We start from the raw sequence: 19,462 nt of genomic DNA, 5'->3' as shown, positions 1-19,462 counted from the left end.
CTGTGAGCGTGGGACTCGGCGGGCACCCTTAGCGCCCCCCGAATTGGCAAAGGAACCCCGCAAGGGGGTCCGGAGCGTAACGGGAGGCGCGGTGCTGAGAGTCAATTGCTCCTTCCGTGGGGTGAAGCCGCACAGCTGTTGCCGGAGAGCGCTGACCTTTTTCCTGTGACAATTCGGCTGCTAAACAACTACCCGTGAGTAGGTGAAGCTTAAGAAATTGGGACTAAAGGAAGAAAAAAGGGATTAATTTGGCACTGAAGCGGGAAGGCGTAAACAGGAAGTCCGCCTTCCATTTCTGTACACAGATCAAAGCAAAGACGCTTCTAAGCTAAGACCTGGAGAGCGGTGCTTTTAAAGCTCTAAATCCGAACGTTAAAGTGAAAGAACTCCCCCCCCCCCAGGTTAGTGGAGAGGGGGGGGAGAGGGAAAAGTGACTTTATTTCTTCTGGGAAAAATAGAGACAATTATTTAACTCCTGGGACGGACTGCCAGGTTCATTAGAACTGTTGCATTGAGAGTCGCACTATTTATAGACATTGTAACTTTTTAATGGTTAACTCTGCAAAGGAGATACTTGTTGAAGGTCTTCTCTGGACTTGAAACTGTTGCTTGTATTTTTTTTTTGAGGGGACTTAAGAAAGTTGGAAAAAAAAATTTATTGTAACTTTAATGACTGCTACAGTGTCCCCCTAGAGGAACATTGAAGCTGTACACCCAGCTGGGGGATTTTTCCACTCTGGACTTTGGGGATTTTCTACGGCAAGATTTGACCGTGGGAACGACCTTGATTCATAGACAGAAGTGTGATGACGGATAGGACAACAAGATCGGGCAAGGCCAGAGTGCAGCAGCCCAGTATAGTTTCCCAGCAACGCAGACCATCTGTTCCCGGCCCTCCTGTGACACAGGGGGAAGATTTCGCACAAGTTGAGTCAAAAGGAATGGCATCAGAAGGGGATTTTACTTCTGTGTTAAATAAAATTTTTGAAAATAAAATTTTTGAAAAATTGGAAGGCCTAAGCCAAACAAGTTACGGAACAATCAACTAAAATAGATAATCTGGGACAGCAGGTTCTTGCGTTCTTGAATCAAAAACCACTCTTTAAAAATGCAACGGAAATTCGGCTCATGCAATCTTGAGGTTTTGGGAAATCTCTACAAGGAACTGCGTGTTTTTGCAAAGGCTGGGATAACGGAATAGCTTGTTACTGTCAAAACTTTGTTCACCGTAATTTATTAATATAATTACTGATAGTAGTACAGATAATGCAGTACAAACATTTTATATTTTTTTTCTTCTTACACTTTGAACAGCGGCAGATCAACATTTTACCTAGACTGATGCAAGACGGCATTACTTGGGATAATTCATGGTCAACGTAGTTTCAGAACAGCCCAAACTAGATTCAGAGTAAGGCTACCAAACAGAAGCTGCACAGTCTTAACTTCCGTATCATGCGTTAGTCACGGCATCCGCCTAGCAAAATAAAACATTCTAGCATTTCTCAACCTGCTCATCAGCCCCTGTGCTCCTTCCTAGCAAGGAAGCAAAGGATTTTACACATATAGAAAGTCCAGCTATGACTGCTTTGTGGTTAGGTTTGAATACGATTAAAGGACCATAAAGGAACTGATAAAAGAGTTCTCATACGTTCAGGCAGTTGGAAACCCTTTCACGCAAAGCAGAGTTTCCGTTCCTCTATTCCTGCTCAGGGTGGTTCCTGAAATCTTGACACGGAATCTTTTAAATGCAAATGGGAAATTTAGGACAGACAGATTCACTTGCCTGGAAGGTGATGATCACAGTTTTATTTTCCAGCTTCGGGGAAAGAAGCAGCCAGAATACCAACAGGTTAGAATTATCTTTTGTTGATGGGGAGACTGGAACTTCAGCTTCCCCGATTGCAACTAATCTTGGCATTACTCAGCACACCCAGCTTTGTTCGGTACTAACTCCCGTATGCTGTTGGATTATACCGCCAAGCTGTGATAAAGCTAATTGAGTAAATTAGCGTTGCCTAACGTACTAAGCACACAACTGAGAACATGGATTATCTTTCACATTTTTGCAGGGTTCCCAGCTGCCAATCCAGAGATCACACCTAGAAGTCTGAAGCTCTAAGAATGTAGCTAACCCAGCCCCTTTCTTTCCTTCCTTCCTTCCTTCCTTCCTTCCTTCCTTCCTTCCTTCCTTCCTCAAAGCAGAAGTCAAAGGCCAGGGGGCTGCCCATTTTAACCCTTCTCCAGCACCTAAAATTCACTGGGCACCTAAAAAGCAGAAATGTTTTGCTCCGTTCATCAAGATTAAAGAATACTTCCTGCAGTTAAATAAGAGTGCTACCATACGCCACTTCCTAGCATAATTGCGAATGAGCACATTCCATGCACAAGCAACCAGAATATTTAAGCAAAATAAGGTATGCCAAGCAACGTTCGGCAAATAACTTCATTTTAATGAAGCTGCAAGCGCATGGGAAGTAAGGAGCACAACACAGAAGTTGTGTTTCCGTGGAGCGGAGAAATAAAATCCTTTTCTACAGAAGAATGTAAGGCATTCATTGAAGGTTTCCCTCCAAATCTTGAGATTATAGCCTTGTATCTAACTTTTTATGCATGGCTTTTTAGCACAGGAAAACGAGGAAGTTTTATGTTTACAAGGTAGCAGGAAGCAAGACCGAAAGACCTAAGCGCTCTCTTACGTCAGAAAACTCTTTTAATTCATAATATGCAGCTTGGCACAATTAGCTGGACCAATCATCAGTGAATATTTCCTGCATTTAGAAAACAAGATAAGTATCAGAAGGGCAAGCAGAACATTCTTTTTTCAGAAGCAAGACCTTGATCGCTTTATTCCAAGACTCGCAGGCAGCTTCCACTGACGCTTTCTGCATTTGTTTTCACACAATTCCTCTCCTCTGGCCGGTCTCTATATGGCACAGGTACAAAGAGTATGTTCCAATATGAATAGTTTAAAAAACAGTACAAGAAGAGATGGTAAAAAGGAAAAAAAAGAGTCAACTTTTTAAAAAGTCCGTATCAAGCAAAATTATAAATATGCTAGACAAATCAACTCCAAAACAGGATTTATTGTGTTTTGTTAGTTATCAAAACTATAAAAAGCATATAAATCAATATTTATAAAATAGGCAAATACCACTATTTAGTTACACAGCCATGATAACTTTTTTTTTTTTTTTTTTTTGGTGCAAAGCAAAAACAAACTGGAATGTGGCTCATGCTCGCCCGTTTCTTCCTTCATCTTGAATTAGATGCTCATCACACACTGGATGAACTGCAGAAAGGGAAAGAGAGAGACACGCGTTATCATCACTAGAGAGCCCCTGTGGTGTAGTGGTTAGGGTGGCGGATTGGGACCTGGGAGATCAGGGTTCCATCCCTCGCTGGGTGTCCTTGGGAGTCAGTCACTTTCACTCAGCCTAATCCACCTCAAAGGGTTGTTGAGGGTATTCAATGACGAGGGGGAGAACCATGTAGCTCCTTGGTGGAAAAAGTGGGATATAAATACCGTATTTTTTGCTCTGTAAGACGCACTTTCCCCCTCCTAAAAAGTAAGGGGAAATGTGTGTGTGTGTCTTATGGAGCGAATGCAGGCTCCATGGCTTCAGCGAAAGCAACACGAAACCTCCGGAGCGCAGAGGGAGCGCTCCCGCTACGCTCTGGAGGCTTCGCGTTGCTTTTGCTGAAGCCAGGAGAGCAAGAGGGGTCGGTGCACACCGACCCCTCTTGCTCTCCTGGCTTCGCTTCGCTGGAGAGGCGCTGCAGTTTTCCCTCTCTGTGCAGCGCCCCTTCAGCGAAGCGGGAGGAGAAATGGAAGGGGCTCCGTTTCTCCTGCCGCTTCGCTGAAGGGGCGCTGTGCAGAAAGGGGGAGAATTTTTTTCCCTGTTATCCCCCTCCTATGGTCCGGTGCGTCCTATAGAGCGAAAAATACGGTACATGAAATAACTGTGGCACAATGCTTGCCAGGATGCATCGGTCTTGAGAGACAATGGAGTCCGCCTCTGGGGGTGAAGCCAAACCGCTGTGTTTGCAGCACCGAAGTGACCTTCCCGGGGCTCCGGCTGGCCAGTGTGTCTGGAGGTCCTGGGGTGCCCAGATGACAAAACTCCCCTCTTGGCCTCACTGATGGGGTCCAAAGGAAAGCAGAGCAAGACGTTGGGTACCAACTGGACTGCAGGAGATGCTGGAAGGAGGCGGACAAGGCACCATCCAACTGCATTAGGGACTGCACTGTAGAGGAGTGGAGAACCTGTGATCATCCAGATCATGGGTAGGCAAACTAAGGCCTGGGGCCAGATCAGGCCCAATCGCCTTCTAAATCCGGGCTGTGGACAGTCCAGGAATCAGTGTGTTTTTGCACGAGTAGAATGCATTCTTTTATTTAAAATGCATCTCTGGGTTATTTGTGGGGCATAGGAATTCGTTCATTTCTTCATCTTCAAAATACAGTCCAGCCCCCCACAAGGTCTGAGGGGCAGTGGACTGGCCCCCTGCTGAAAACGTTTGCTGACCCCTGCTCCAGATTAACGGTTCTCAAACTTTTAACTCTGGGCCACACTTTCAGAATAAGAATTTGCTAGTGCCACGCTCCATTTTATATTGATCAGAAATGCAGTCGTACCTTGGAAGTCAAACGGAAGGTCGAATGGAGTCCGTTCGACTTCCAAAATGTTTGGAACCCGCATCAGATGTTCGAAGAACATTCAAAAACCGGAACACTCACTTCCGGGTTTTGATCGTTCAGGAGCCAAGGCATTTGAGATCCAAGGTATGACTATACACTGGAAAATGCCACTAAAAATGCCTCAGTATCGCCTGATGACGCTCTTGCTTTCACTCTGAAAATTATCTGTCCCTATTCTGCAAATCAGAGGACGCGGGTGGGTTAAACCACAGAGCCTAGGACTTGCCGATCAGAAGGTCGGCGGTTCAAATCCCCACGACGGGGTGAGCTCCCGTTGCTCGGTCCCTGCTCCTGCCAACTTAAGCAGTTCAAAAGCACGAAGTGCAAGTAGATAAATAGGTAAACAGCGTTTCCGTGCGCTGCTCTGGTTTGCCAGAAGCGGCTCAGTCATGCTGGCCACGTGACCCAGAAGCTGTACGCCGGCTCCCTCGGTCAGTAAAGCGAGATGAGCGCCGCAACCCCAGAGTCAGCCACGACTGGACCTAATGGTCAGAGGTCCCTTTACCTTTACCTTACCTATTCTGCAAATCATCAAAATTATTTTGACACTATACCATACTGGAGCTAGTAAAATGTTGCTTGGGTTGTCTCTGATTCTTCCTGCCACATTTGCCACCCTCTCCTGCCAAAACCGTTGAGAACCACTGCAGCAGCTGAACCCCAACTCTTCTATCAGCTCCAGGGAGCATGGCAAATGACCAGGAATGATGGGAGTTGTAGTCCAGGAACAACTGGCCATGATAAGCCAAGGCTGATGAGAGTTGGGGTGCAGCAACACCTGGACGGCCGCCGGTTCCTCACCCCCATTGTAGGAAGTGATGACTACATACAAGGCAGTTTTCTAGATTTCTGTAGCTGCAGATAATGTCCCCAAGCTCCTGGGAAGAAGGACCAGGAGTTCAAAGCCTGGAGCTCTCGGCTTATAAGTTGCTGCAACTTCATCACAATGTTCAAGGGGGAACACAATCTTACGCTTCTAAGCAGGAAATGGACTTGAAGCTCACTTACATCATCGTACTGGAAGTTCACCATTCCCTGCTGAGCTGCATCTCGTCTCCGAAAACTATCTGCAAATGCAGCACAGGAAAAACCACATTAGCACAGGAGCCAGGATACACAAAAGCCACAGGTGGAGGAATACAAGTGGGAAGTTTGCATTTTTTACTGCACAAAGTATTGATCTGATGTGTAGAGATCTTTCCTATCCTACTTAATTCAAGAGGGCTCTGGAAGCTTCTCTGTGTGAAAGAAGCAAACAGAAGGTTCCTGATGTTTGGGTTATTCCTTCAGAGAGTACAGCTGGCGTAAACTGGTTCTGTTATCTCTTCTGTCAAGGTCATGCAGACTATAATAAGGCCGGGAGGAGCCTGGGTTTCACTCTTTTCTATACCTCTCTCTTTCTGGTGTGGTGTTCTGTACATAGTATGCTTAGCGTTAAGGTTTTAGACTTTTAATAAGTTATTTTAAGTTTAAGTTAAGTCTGCTGCAACTGGATTTCTTACGGACCAGTGCCAATCCCGAATGTATTGGATTTGTGCCCATTATGCTCCTTTGCCTTCAGTAGCAGTAAATCTCTGCCGGATCAAATATTCATTGCCTCTGGTCTATTTTCTGGCAATCCTGCAACATGTTTAAGTTTTTACTCTGCTAACGATACGTTGGAATCTGCTCTAGATCAAGATTGAGTAGAATTCCACGACACGCACAGAAGCTCACACCCACCCTCTCTATATCTGCCCGCCAGCCTGCTATTAAACAACACATTTTTGTGATTTATTTTCAGGCGAAAGCTTCTTGTTAGCAACCCTTCTGGGTGGGTGGATGGCTTCACAGGATTTCCACCTTACTCTGCCCTACTCAAGAGTTCAGAACAACAAACCCCTGTGTCGCAAACTTAGCACAACGAACAATACAAGCAACACGAAAACCAGTTTACTAGATAGCACTGCAATTCTTATTGCATAATGTACATGAATTTAGTACAACAAAAACAAAATGTGTACACTTGTGAATTCTCTAATATGTTTGAAAGCGAATGAACAGACGTCTGTCAATCTTTGAAAGTCCGTAGAAGTATAATAAGTCTATGGTTGAAACCAAGTAATAGAGGCTATCCTGTGGGCTAAGCGGTAAAAAAAATTTTAGGAGTTCATGGTGATTCTGGATAATCTGACTGTTTCGTTACATGTCCTTATGACCGCTGCTCCTTGTGCATTTTTCGAATCTATGGGTTGTGCTGAAGAAGATTCCAGCAAAACAGTCAGATTATCCGGCATCACTGTCCTATGTTGTTCTTCACTTACTACTTCGGCACCATGAACGCCGAAAAAAGGTTTTACAATTTTGTTTTTGTTGTACTAAATCATGTATATTACGCAATAAGAACTGCAGTGCTATTGGAGAAAGTGATGAATCAATATGTTTAAAGATGAACTGTTTAGAAAGAAAGATGATAAATGATGAAGTTAATCTTTTAAGAATTTAGGTATTGGAAAACCGTTAAAATGATACACACTGAAATCCAACCAGGCGGTTACAAGGAAGTCACTTAACAATGTTATGAAGTTTGATTTAACTATGGTGGAACTCTATGTTTGTTTGTTTTGAAAAAATCTTTCTGTGGAAAATCAATAAAAAAAATTGGAAAAAAAAGAAAGAATTGCAGTGCTATCTAGTAAACTGGTCTTTGTGTCGCTTGTATTGTTTGCTGTTCTACTCAAGAGTTCATCTGGAGTGTAGCGTTCGGTTCTGGGGAATGCACTTTGAGACGCAAAGGAGTTCGGGAAAGAGAAAGGGAGATAGCCAGCGATACTGAGCCCAAGTCCGGCACAGAAAGCTTGGCGGAACTGGATATGTTTAGCCTTTGATGAAGAGAAAAGAAGGATCTGATTGCACTCTTTAAATAACCTGAAGGGTTGAGACGCAGAACCGAGCCAAGAGCAGGTCTCCGCTGACCCAAATGTGAGACTGGACAAGTTACAGGAGGAAAGATTTGCACTGAGAAAAAATCAGAGGACGCCTGACAGCAAAGAGGAATTTGACAGTGGGACCCCTGGCTAGATGGGGGTTTGGGGGGTGTCAGGGAACTGCCATCAGTGCCAGAGGGAGAGAGCAAGCTCCAGAGGGATTCCAGAGAGCGTCCCGGGATGGAGAGAGGCAGCCCAGCTTCTGGGGAAGAGAATCAGCGTAGCACCAGTGGAGAAGGGGGGCAGATGGCGGAATCGGTGAGGCGGTCCCATGACTCCTTGCCGGGGACCAGCGGGGAGAGTAAGGGTCCTCCGCTGCCTACGCCCTCCTTGTGCAGAAGGCTTCCGCGCAGGGAGAGTAGGAGGAGACTAGGCGTCAAAGAGCTTCTTTGCTGGAAGACGTTTAAGAAACGCCCACTGACGGATTCTGCCAGCGATTGAGACAGCCACGGGTGAGTGGCTGTCCGGACAGAAAAGGTTCACTCAGGCAACCCAGCCAGGTGTTTGCACCGGCTTACGCACGAGCAACCCCCAGAACCATTACAGGGGGCCTTCAAAAGTTCCCTTTTTTTTTCCCTCTCTGGGCCACACTTTGAATAAAAATTTGCCTGCGTCACACCGATTTTTTGGCAAGAAAAGCAAAACGAAACACCACCTAGCAGTGTTTGATTTATAACACAGAACGCAAGTACTTTATAATATGATCGTGGGGCACCCAGAAAGTATAAAACAAAAACAGGAATTATAATTATAAACGCGCCTCTTACGTATGTATTTTAAGTAGATATACAAAGTCAATGGGGGGCGTGAGTTTCCTTTTTCTGCTAGGTCTAATTTGAGACAAGCAAGCTCCCTTCTCCTCATCAACGCAAACAAGCCTTTCCCTTTTATGATTGTCTACATTTGTCAGAGTTTAAAATCCCCCTTCACAACGGTATGGACAACTGTAGAAGAATAATCAGAAGTATTCTCCAGCGCTCTGTTCAAACAGTGATTCTGGATCACAGCTGGGCTTGTCCACAGAATCCTTTGATGTTCTTGCTCTCATTTTGAAAATATATCTACCCATACTCAGCAAATAAAAAAATAATAATTTGATACTATACTACGCTACACTGAAATGTTTAAATGTTTCATTGATTGTCCTTGAATAATAATAATAATAATAATAATAATAATAATAATAATAATAATATCTTCCTGCCACATCTGCCATCCCCTCCCTGCTACACCTTTGGAGAACCACAGCCTTACAGAGACCTGCAATTCTCTGTTTCTGCGATTAACCTCAAAAAGGAGCCTGGTCTTATTAATAGAAATTTCGTTATGAATTGAGAAAACCCCATACCAGTGAGAGCTCTGAGCTTAACGCAGCAGGCGATGTAGTCATCAAACGTGATCTTGCCACGAGTGCTGTATCGCTTGGAAATGCCGTTGATGGCTTGGGGACTCAGCCGAAATCCTGGATGGAAGGAGAGAGCGGGAATTGTAAAACTGAACAATTAGAAGGGACACAGAGGATCATCTAACGCAGGCATCCCCAACCTACAGCCCTCCAGATGTTTTGGCCTACAACTCCCATGATTCCCTAGCTAGCAGGACCAGTGGTCAGGGATGATGGGAATTGTAGTCCAAAACATCTGGAGGGCCGAAGGTTGGGGATGCCTGATCTAATGCAACCGTTTCCCAGCCGGCGCAAAGTCTCCCAAACTCACCCATAGACGTCAACGCCTTCTGCAGCTCCTGGGAATCGACCGTGCCGCTGCGATCGCTGTCGACGCTCATGAAGTGTTGCCGCCAGCCGTTCAGCACAGCCCAGAGCTCTTTGAACTCATTGAAGCCCATCGTGCCAGACATATCTCTCTGCGCAGCGGCTAAGGATCACTTCACGTCAATAACTGGATCAATATCCTTTCATGTGCTTGAGAAACATCAACTACGGTTTCCCTACTCTGTGTGTGTGTGTGTGTGTGTGTGTGTGTGTAAATGTTTTGTTTATTTTCCATTTAATAATACACATTCACATCATTATTATCCACTTTACCTCCCTGGCCTATCGATTTCCTTCCCTCCTGCCTCCTGGCTTTCAAAATTAACCTTTATATCATTGCATTGGGTACGTTTTCCGATTCCAATTCCACTCATTGCAGAATAACTCACAATTTAAATAAATATAGAAAGGTAGAGAACTCCTTACAGTCATACCTCAGGTTACAGACATTTCAGGTTGTGTTTTTTCGGGTTACGGACCACCAAAACCCGGAAGTACCGGAACGGGTTACTTCCGGGTTTTGGTGGTGACGCATGCGCAGAAGTGCTAAACCGTGCTTTGCGCATGCACAGAAGCCCCAAATCGCAACCCGTGCATACGCAGATGCGCCACTGCGGCTTGCGAATGTGTCTCCCGCACGGATCACGTTCGCAACCAGAGCGTCCACTGTACAAGTCTTCAGCTAACCCTGCTAGTGATGTTAATTGCTTACAATAATCTTTCAGATATCGTATAAATTTACTCCAGTCCTTTTGGAATACCTGATCATGCTGCTTTCAGATTTTTCCCGGCAGCTTTGCCAGTTCTGCAAAGTCCATCATCTTCATCTGCCACTCTCCTTTCATTGGGTTTCCCTACACTTTGGAGGGGTCCCTGTCCCCTTGTTCCATAAGCTCATCCCCAGCGACCCCTTCTCCCTTCCCCTCCCCAAACCAATATTCAGAATAGCACTTTGCAAGGCCCACTTGGGAAGGTAATAGCACAAGAAAATTCAAAGCGGTAACAATTAATTGCACATTTACTCCAAAGCAAGTGAAAGCTATTTAGTTTAATCACCATATTTTTTGCTCCATAAGACGCACTTTTTTCCTCATAAAAAGTAAGGGGAAATGTCTGTGCGTCTGCAGATCACAGATCCAGGAAGTGTGAAGAGGCTCAAAGCAACAGCTTAAATAGCATTTTTTTTACCTCCCTCACCCCCTGGGTAAAATACTAATAATAATTTCAGCCACCTAGAAGCACACGTAATAACTGCAATGAGAATTATTAATTATAATAATACAAATATTATAAGTCAAAGCCAAATGTGTGAAGGATACGTCGAGCATGGAGATCATGAGCCTGCAAGTCTCTAGGTTGAAAGCTGTTTAAAGAAAAACAGAAGCAGTCAACAAAAAAATAAGGTTTTTTCCCTTTCTCTCTCTTGCCCCCCGCACAAGTCAAGAGTGGTTGCCAAGGAGAAAAGTATGAACAGCATATTAATTCCTCAAGATTAGTTTTCCTTCAAACATTTCGATATGTTAAAAGAGGGATAGGAAGAGATGCTTTAGAATAATTTATAATAATAATTTATTATTTATACCCCGCCCATCTGGCTGAGTTTCCCAGCCACTCTGGGCGGCTCCCAATCAAGTATTAAAAACAATACAGCATTAAATATTAAAAATTTCCCTGAACAGGGCTGCCTTCAGATGTCTTTTAAAAATAGGATAGCTACTTATTTCCTTCACATCTGAAGGGAGGGCGTTCCATAGGGCGGGCGCCACTACCGAGAAGGCCCTCTGTCTGGTTCTCTGTAACCTCACTTCTCGCAATGAGAGAACCGCCAGAAGGCCCTTGGAGCTGGATCTCAGTGTCCGGGCTGAACGATGGGGGTGGAGACGCTCCTTCAGGTCTACTGGGCCGAGGCCGTTTAGGGCTTTAAAGGTCAGCACCAACACTATGAATTGTGCTCGGAAATGTACTGGGAGCCAATGTAGATCTCTCAGAACCGGTGTTATGTGGTCCCGGCAGCCACTCCCAGTCATCAGTCTAGCTGCCGCATTCTGGATTAATTGCAGATTCCGGGTCACCTTCAAAGGTAGCCCCACGTAAAAAATGCAAGAGGGCAAGTAGCAACTTTTGCAACCAGTTCCGGGTCTTGTTGCTTTGGCTGCAACAAGACTCAGCACAGCTGATCCGTTTGGGTCAAACTTACGTTTATAGGCTCCTGCAATCCCTGACTGTGTCAGACATCTCTGCAGCTCGTCGGCATCTATCTGCCCGTCCTGTGGAAAACAGAAAGAGCATTGCGCCAGGGTTACTGCCTTTGTGCCCGAGACCTGACCATCTCTGCAATCATAATAATTTATAATAATAATTTATTATTTATATCCCACCCATCTGGCTGAGTTTCCCCAGCCGCTCTGGGCGGCTCCCAGCGTTAAAACATGCCATGTTTAAGTTGATTAGGTCCAACATGGTTTCTTTAAGCTAAAATTTGAAGCAAGCTTGCGGTTTTAAACTATGCGCACTTAAGAAAGGCAGACTGTGGATGTTGTGGCCAATTTTAAACACAAACCCCTTAACCATTTCTAACATGAGAGACAGAAGGAACAGACTCACATACACTTAACGGACAACACACGTAACAGACAACATGTAAACATATGTATTTCCATCCTTTAGTTGGTTATTGTCAGGAGTTGGCTCGCATCAATATTGGTTTCATTAAGCGAAGTTAGTAGGAAGGTCCCACATAAAGTGGTTTTATGAGCCTCCTGGCCTCTTCAAACACCACCAGTTAATCAAACTGGCAGGGTTCACAACGCTTGGTTGACTGGGTACCCCTTTATATATGCATGCAGTTTTGTTTTGTTTTTTCATTTTAAATTAACTGTGAACATGCGATTTCTCAAAACGGCAGAGACCTTTGGGATAACAGGCAGTCCTGGAGAGAGATGACCAGGCTAGGACAAGAACAAACTTGCACACATCCTTTTCCCCTGTTGCCTGGAAGACGTGGTAGATAATTTATTCCGGTCGGAGACCAGCTTATAAAACACACTTGGGGCGTACAATCCCAGAAGGAAAGCAAACATTTAAAACAATGCACAACGATAAATTTAAAATTTATAAATGCGATAAGCATATAGACACTTAAAACTTTAAGATAAGCTGCCGCAGAGAGATGACCCAGCGTCACCCATGGAACCAAGTTTGGGGATTTTCTTAACGAACTCGTTTGGGTCGGGAGATGGTCTGCGCCTACCGATCTGTACACAGAATCTGGCGACCATCCGGGTCGTCTTACGATCTTTGCCTAACAGGAAAAGGTCAAATTTTTGCTTTTCCGGGAGGTCAGCGAGCCTCACCAGCAGGGGATCAATGGTCTCACTACGTGCCTCTTCATAAAAGGGGCATCTAAAAAATAGATATTCGGGGCTTTCTATTTCCCCCAATGAACAAGCACAAAGTCTCTGAGCATATGGGACTTTTTTAAAGGCCCCTTCCAGGACCAGCGAGGGCAGAGCCGAACTTCTGGCGCCTGTTGCCTGGCAATTATTAAGACTGAGAAGGTGTCAACGATCTTCAAATATCTGAAGGGCTGTCATCACAGAGAAGATGGAGCAAGCTTGTTTCCTGTTGCTCCAGAAAGGAGGACCCAAACCAATGGATTCAAGTTACCAAAAAAGGAGATTCTGCCTAAATATTTCTGACAGCCTCAAAAGGTGAAGGACTCTCCCATCTGCCTGGGTGTCTTTAGACCTGCTTCGAAGGCGGTTAGACTAGATCGGCACTTCCCAAACTTGGGCTTCCAGCTGTTTGTTGGACTACAACTCCCATCATCCTTCATCACTGCTAGCTAGGGATGATGGGAGTTGTAGTCCAACAAACCCATGTTTGGGAAACACTGGACTAGAGAAACCTTGTGGTCCCATCTGACTCTACAATGCGTCTACAATTCTGTGAGCTTCTGATCCTTGCTCCCAGCGAGCTTTTGTGTTTTGCAAGGATATCCTTATTGATGCAAAGCAGGAAAGCACACATTTGCCTTCCTGTTTGGACAAAAAGAGCAGTGTCTAGTTTGGGACAAAGAAGGATCAAGTTCCTAATCGCTACCCGGAAGGGGGAGAAGTGAACATGTGTGAGGGCCGAACGAAGTTGTTGATTGGAGTTTACCCCAAAGTTGTTGAGTTTTTTTTAGGATTTTATCCCCAGGACATATACTGCCGCGGGGGCCAGATTAAATCAACAGGCAGGCCAGATTAGGCCCCTGAAATGGACTGCTCTATATGATTCAAGCGTTAGTTGTTCCAAATTTAAAAGGACCTCAAACGAGGCCGGAATTTGAGCGCCACCCTCAAACATGCAAACTATAGATGCGGAAAAATGAGTCATTTTTATAGCTTCGTTTCCCAGGGCAGAACATGCTAAACGCGTTAGGACAGAAACTTGTTCAAATAACGAAAAATAAAATAATTTAAGAGAGGTGATCAGAAGTCCTACACACCCTGTCTACATTCTGAAACTCACGTTCCCTGGCCTTGGGACCAGCTTGGATGCAATGAAAACTCAAAGAGTCCCCATTCAAGGCTGCAAAGAGAGGATCGGAAAAGTTCACGTTGAAGCAAACCAGTGTTTCCCATTATGCCAGAACTCAGGAAACTGCGGTTTGCTTAAACTACGGTTGGCAAGAACAAGCCAGGGTAAAACTGTGGTTCCTTATTCTGGTTTGTTGTGATGCCACAGACTTCACCAACTTCCAGGTGCTGTTAGACCCCAACTCCCAGCAGCCAGCATGTCCAATGGGCAGGGTGTTGGACACCAACAACTTCTGAAAGACCCCGTGTTGGAGAAAGCCTGGTTTAAAGAGACCGTTCTCCAAATTCAGACATCCCATGGGAGTGAAGTTTGCTTAAAAGTAGATCTGAAATATTCTAGTCTCCTCCTTGGAACCACGAAAGAGGAAGAGAGGGACGCATTAGAGACTTAAGGCTTGTTTGTGTAGAAGGAAACCATATTTTCCTTGATACGCCCCCAAAGGACATTTGTGGTCAATTAAAAAATATACTGGTGAGTCAGATAGCAAGCAAGCAGCCTTATCAGAAGTGGAATGAGCTTGTAGGCGTAGTGGAGGGGGAATAACAGTGAAATAGAAGCATGAGGGTGATCTACTGGACCATCAGGGTAATCAACAGATCTTCTTTGCTCTAAGTAAGTTATGGAGGTTTTTGGTTTAAACAATGAGACTTCTCTGCAAAACAGTTGGCATTCTTATCTTTTTTTAAAAAAAAAATTATATTTTTCAAATTTATACATTTCATTAATTTTACTATCATTTTAACATTTCAAAGTCTGGCTTCCTTTCCCCTCTTTCTGCGGTTCCGTATTTTTGAATATCTTCTGCATATCCCAATTCATTTAACTATCTTCTTTAAATATAAACTCTTATGAAACTGCAAAGTATTACAATAATCCTGCCAATGATTTTGTCTGTTTGCAATTCATCGGTGTCAGGGGCTCAGGAGCAGAAGCACACGGGAGAGAGAAAATGGAGAGCGAAGGGGAAGAATCCGAGGGCAGCGTAGGGGAGTATGACAGTGGCCCGAGAGATTCCATGAGCTTCTCCAGCGAATCAGAAGATTCCCAAAAGGGGGCGCCCATGGTCAGGGCAAGGGGGGTCCCAGGGGGGACGCACCAGAAACAAGGAGCCAGCGGGGAACCCCAAATCAGCAGCGGGGGATGAGGACCAGTTTCCCCACCAGAGCGTAGTGGGGGGGAAGAGTCACATGTGTCAGGACCAGCGTCTCCTCCAGCGGGGAGAGAAGGTGAGTCAGGGCTGACCACGCCTCCATCGGAGAGTGGGGGAACGGAGGGGAGGTCAGTTGCAGCTAGCCTCCCCGAAGGGGGAAGCAGTGACAGCAGCAGTGAAACGGTCAGGAGGAAAGTTGCCGGCTGGGCGCACGTGCCAAGTTCAAATGTACAGGCGCGCGGGACAGCAGGAGACCCGGATTGGGAACCAGCTCCTAAAGCCCGCCGGAGGGAGGGGGAAGACTCAGGGGACTCAGCGTCAGAAGAGTCTAGAAAGGGCGAGACCCCGACGGACAGGCGGAACCGGAGGAGGAAAGAGCAGAGGAAGAGGTGGAGCAAGGCTAGAGTCTTAAACTGGCGTCAGGGGGGAGGAGATTCAGACGGAGCTTCAGCGGTCTAGAGTTTGAGACGTAGAGTTGCACGCTGCGGCTGTGGAAGTGAAACTGAACTTCAATAAAGACTTTTGTACTTAACAACGAAGCGGCGTTGGTCCTTTGTGAGCTGGGACCTCGGGCAGCTCTGACAATCGGTAAATATTTAAATAAATCATTTCCATCGTTTTATAAAAGAGTTTGTTAGCTTGGTTTCTTATTCTTCCGGCAAGTTTCGCCATTTCTGCACATTCCAAGACGATTGGCGTTCTGAATTAAAACCTGAAGGTTGCATTTCAGCAGGAAGGAGAGCTTTTCCTTAAAACTCAGAGGTGCTTTTGCAAGTTCCTGCATTGTAGGGGGGCTGGGCTACTAAAATCCTTGGAGATCCCTTCAAAGTCCACAAATCCAAGCTGCTCCCATGCAGTCGGAACATTTCATGGCTGAATCAGCCACAGATCTTCCTAGCTAAAGCCCAATATGCCAATCACTACTGACGCCTTTTGTAGGCTCACTATTCAACGACTGTTTGCTGAGCCTTATAAAATAAAGAGTTATAGTAGGGACTGCAATACAGCATCTGCTTACATCTTGGGGGTCTCTATGGGGGCATTAAGGGACGCGGGTGGCGCTGTGGGTTAAACCACAGAGCCTAGGACTTGCCGATCAGAAGGTCGCCGGTTCGAATCCCTGCAACGGGGTGAGCTACCGTTGCTCGGTCCCTGCTCCTGCCAACCTAGCAGTTCAAAAGCACGTCAAAGTGCAAGTAGATAAATAGGTACCACTCCAGCGGGAAGGTAAATGGCGTTTCTGTGCGCTGCTCTGGTTCGCCAGAAGCGGCTTAGTCATGCTGGCCACATGACCTGGAAGCTGTACGCCGGCTCCCTTGGCCAATAAAGCGAGATGAGCGCCGCAACCCCAGAGTCAGTCACGACTGGACCTAATGGTCAGGGGTCCCTTTATGTTTACTATGGGGGCACTGGCTGCAGCAACTGTCACACTAAGCTGCATTACTTCAAAAGTCACCAAGCTAATGGAATATGCAGAAATGGCCAAACTGACAGGAAAGATCAAAAACCAGGAAGGCCAAGTTTTCCTAAAGGATCTCCACCCCCATCGTTCTGCCCGGACACTGAGGTCCAGCTCCAAGGGTCTTTTGGTGGTTCTCTCCCTGCGAGAAGTGAGGTTGCAGGGAACCAGGCAGAGGGCCTTCTGGGTGGTGGCACCATCCCTGTGGAACGCCCTCCCAGCAGATGTCAAGGAAATAAGCAGCTATCCTATTTTTAAAATAAGTTAAAAATTCCTTCCAGTAGCACCTTAGAGACCAACTAAGTTTGCTACTGGTATGAGCTTTAGTGTGCATGCACACGAAGAAGGTATCTGAAGAAGTGTGCATGCACACGAAAGCTCATATCAATAACAAACTTAGTTGGTCTCTAAGGTGCTACTGGAAGGAATTATTTTTTATTTGGTTTCGACTACGGCAGACCAACACGGCTACCTACCTGTAACTAGAACTATTTTTAAAAGACATCTGAAGGCAGCCCTGTTCAGGGAAGTTTTTAATATTTAATGCTGTATTGTTTTTAACGTTCAATTGGGAGCTGCCCAGAGTGGCTGGGAAACTCGGCCAGATGGGTGGGGTATAAATAAATTAATAATAATAATAATAATTAGAATAACTTTTTAATATACTTAAAAGACCACTGTAGAACACTAATATCATTGGCAGGGATACAATGACACTTGTAATGTGAAATGAACTTTGGTTACTCTGATTATATAACGGATGGGTAACAGTAAAAGATGCAGGAAAAAGGAAAAAGATAACATTTTCCAAAATGGAACCCATGGAGGGAGGGGAGGAGGTCCGTAGGTTCGAAATAACTTTTTATGTTTCGGAATGGTTATAGTTATTATGTATAAATTCATGTAAAACCAATAAAAAATAATATATATCAAAAAAAAAAACAAATGTCACAACTGCTTTCAGGGTTTCACACCCCTGGGATTATATGTCACTAGCAAAAGCACACACTAGGTGTTTGCCCCCGCTGCAGATAAATTAAGGGACAGCGAGGGAAAAAAGCGTCTAATATTTGCTGTGTAAATTTGGGGGTGGGGAGGAGGGAGCCATACCTGCCCAGCAACCGCAGCAAAATAGCCATATAAAGGATCTTGCGCTTGGCCAGGAAAGGAAGGTCCGCCGGGGGCACTCCCATACTACAAATAAAAAAAAAAATGGGAAGAAATTAAATCAAGGAATTTTCACCATCTGGCACGCACGTTTACTGGAAAGCCGGCTCCGCAGCGTTCCTTGGGAACGGCAGTCTCAATACACACAAAACCTATTCTTAATCCCCGTGTTCATAAAAGCAGTTTTGACAGTGAAACCTGGACACGTTGCAAGTTCGGGTCCGACAAACACCAAATTGCAGTTTTAAGTCGTCCGGCCAAAGGGCTGCTTTAAATCGCTAAGTCAAGTCGCATTTCCCCGCCAGCACTTTGGATAATTCTGCGGCGGCGATGCTTGTGAACCAGGAAAACATATTGCACTTTTTCACGACCAAGGAGGGCACACTTTTGAACCATTCTTCAGGCTGCACCTACAATCCTATACCCACTTACCTGGAGTTAAGCTTACTTAGGTAAAGGTAAAGGGACCCCTGACCATTAGGTCCAGTCGTGGCCGACTCTGGGGTTGCGGCGCTCATCTCGCTTTATTGGCCGAAGGAGCCGGCATACAGCTTCCGGGTCATGTGGCCAGCAGGACTAAGCCGCTTCTGGCGAACCAGAGCAGCGCACGGAAACGCCGTTTACCTTCCCGCCGGAGCGGTACCTATTTATCTACTTGCACTTTGATTTGCTTTCGAACTGCTAGGTTGGCAGGAGCAGGGACCGAGCAACGGGAGCTCACCCCGTCGCGGGGATTCGAACCGCCGACCTTCTGATCGGCAAGTCCTAGGCTCAGTGGTTTAACCCACAGCGCCACCCGCGTTCCTGTAAGCTTACTTACCCCCATGTAAAAAGGTCTAGGATTGCACAGTTAGTTGCTCTCAATTCCTACTGAAACTGATGGGGCTCAGAGGCGGCAACTAACTCTTCCCCTTCAACAGATCTCCCCATGAGGATTATAGCCGTACCTTGGTTCTCGAACGTAATCCGTTCCAGAAGTCTGCTCAACTCCCGAAAATGTTCGGAAACCAAAGCGCAGCTTCCAATTGGCTGCAGGAGCTTCATGCAGCCAATCAGAAGCCTCGGCGGACTTTCGGCTTCCAAAGAACGTTGGGAAACCGGAACACTTGCTACCGGGTTGGCGGCGTTCGGGAGCCAAAACGTACACGTACCAAGGCGTTTGTGAACCAAGGTACGACCGTACATAGAAAGGCGAGCTTTAGTTCAATGTGTTTTCAATGGAACGCAAGCTGAACCCAGTCTGAGTCCAACAACCCAAAGCCATTCATACCCCCTGCTTTCCACCATGAATTTTCTTCCATGGTCAAGTGCCCATAAAAAATATCAGGAGCACACTTCCGGAGGCGGCGCGACCGGTAATGGCTGCCTTCTCCGAGTAAGGAGAAGGGAGCTCCGCTGTAAACGGGTCGTCCGCTACGGCGAAGCGGAGACCCATTCAGGAAAACCACAGGTGGTAGAAGCCTGTGGTCTCGGGACCCGGCGGGCGCCAGAAGCAGCCCCCAAAACGTTGAAGGGACCCCGTAAGGGGCTCCGGATCGCGGAGGGGGTAGCGGCGCTGTGGGTCGTTGCGCAAACAGCGAAGTGAAGCCGCATTGCTGTTGCCGGTCAGCGCTGTCCTTTCTTCCTGCAACTTTTCTGAACTTTGGAAACTACAACCCGTGAG

The 19,462-nt window shown here is 45.9% G+C and overlaps 1 protein-coding gene and 1 long non-coding RNA gene across 3 annotated transcripts in view; both read right to left on the bottom strand.

Annotated features, from left to right (window-relative positions):
• Positions 1-19,462, bottom strand: part of LOC310746315 — a 105,851-nt gene that overhangs the window by 16,891 nt on the left and 69,498 nt on the right. The gene's annotated exons all lie outside the window — the stretch shown is intronic.
• Positions 1,219-19,462, bottom strand: part of SRI (sorcin) — a 30,766-nt gene continuing 12,522 nt past the window's right edge. The window contains exons 2-8 of one of the 2 annotated variants that reach the window (XM_083580058.1): positions 17,743-17,826; positions 11,637-11,706; positions 10,759-10,802; positions 9,384-9,531; positions 9,017-9,130; positions 5,711-5,769; positions 1,219-3,292 (exon numbers count right to left, since the gene is read on the bottom strand). In XM_083580058.1, coding sequence (XP_083436184.1) covers positions 3,266-3,292; positions 5,711-5,769; positions 9,017-9,130; positions 9,384-9,531; positions 10,759-10,802; positions 11,637-11,706; positions 17,743-17,826 — 546 coding nt within the window. In that variant the 3' untranslated portion in view covers positions 1,219-3,265. The remainder of the gene's footprint in view (positions 3,293-5,710; positions 5,770-9,016; positions 9,131-9,383; positions 9,532-10,758; positions 10,803-11,636; positions 11,707-17,742; positions 17,827-19,462) is intronic. The other variant, XM_083580059.1, reaches the window with a different exon arrangement.

Source organism: Podarcis filfolensis, assembly GCF_964270895.1.
Source record: "Podarcis filfolensis genome assembly, chromosome: 12".
NCBI classification, from domain to species: domain Eukaryota; kingdom Metazoa; phylum Chordata; class Lepidosauria; order Squamata; family Lacertidae; genus Podarcis; species Podarcis filfolensis.
This window is presented reverse-complemented; position numbering and strand designations above follow the sequence as displayed.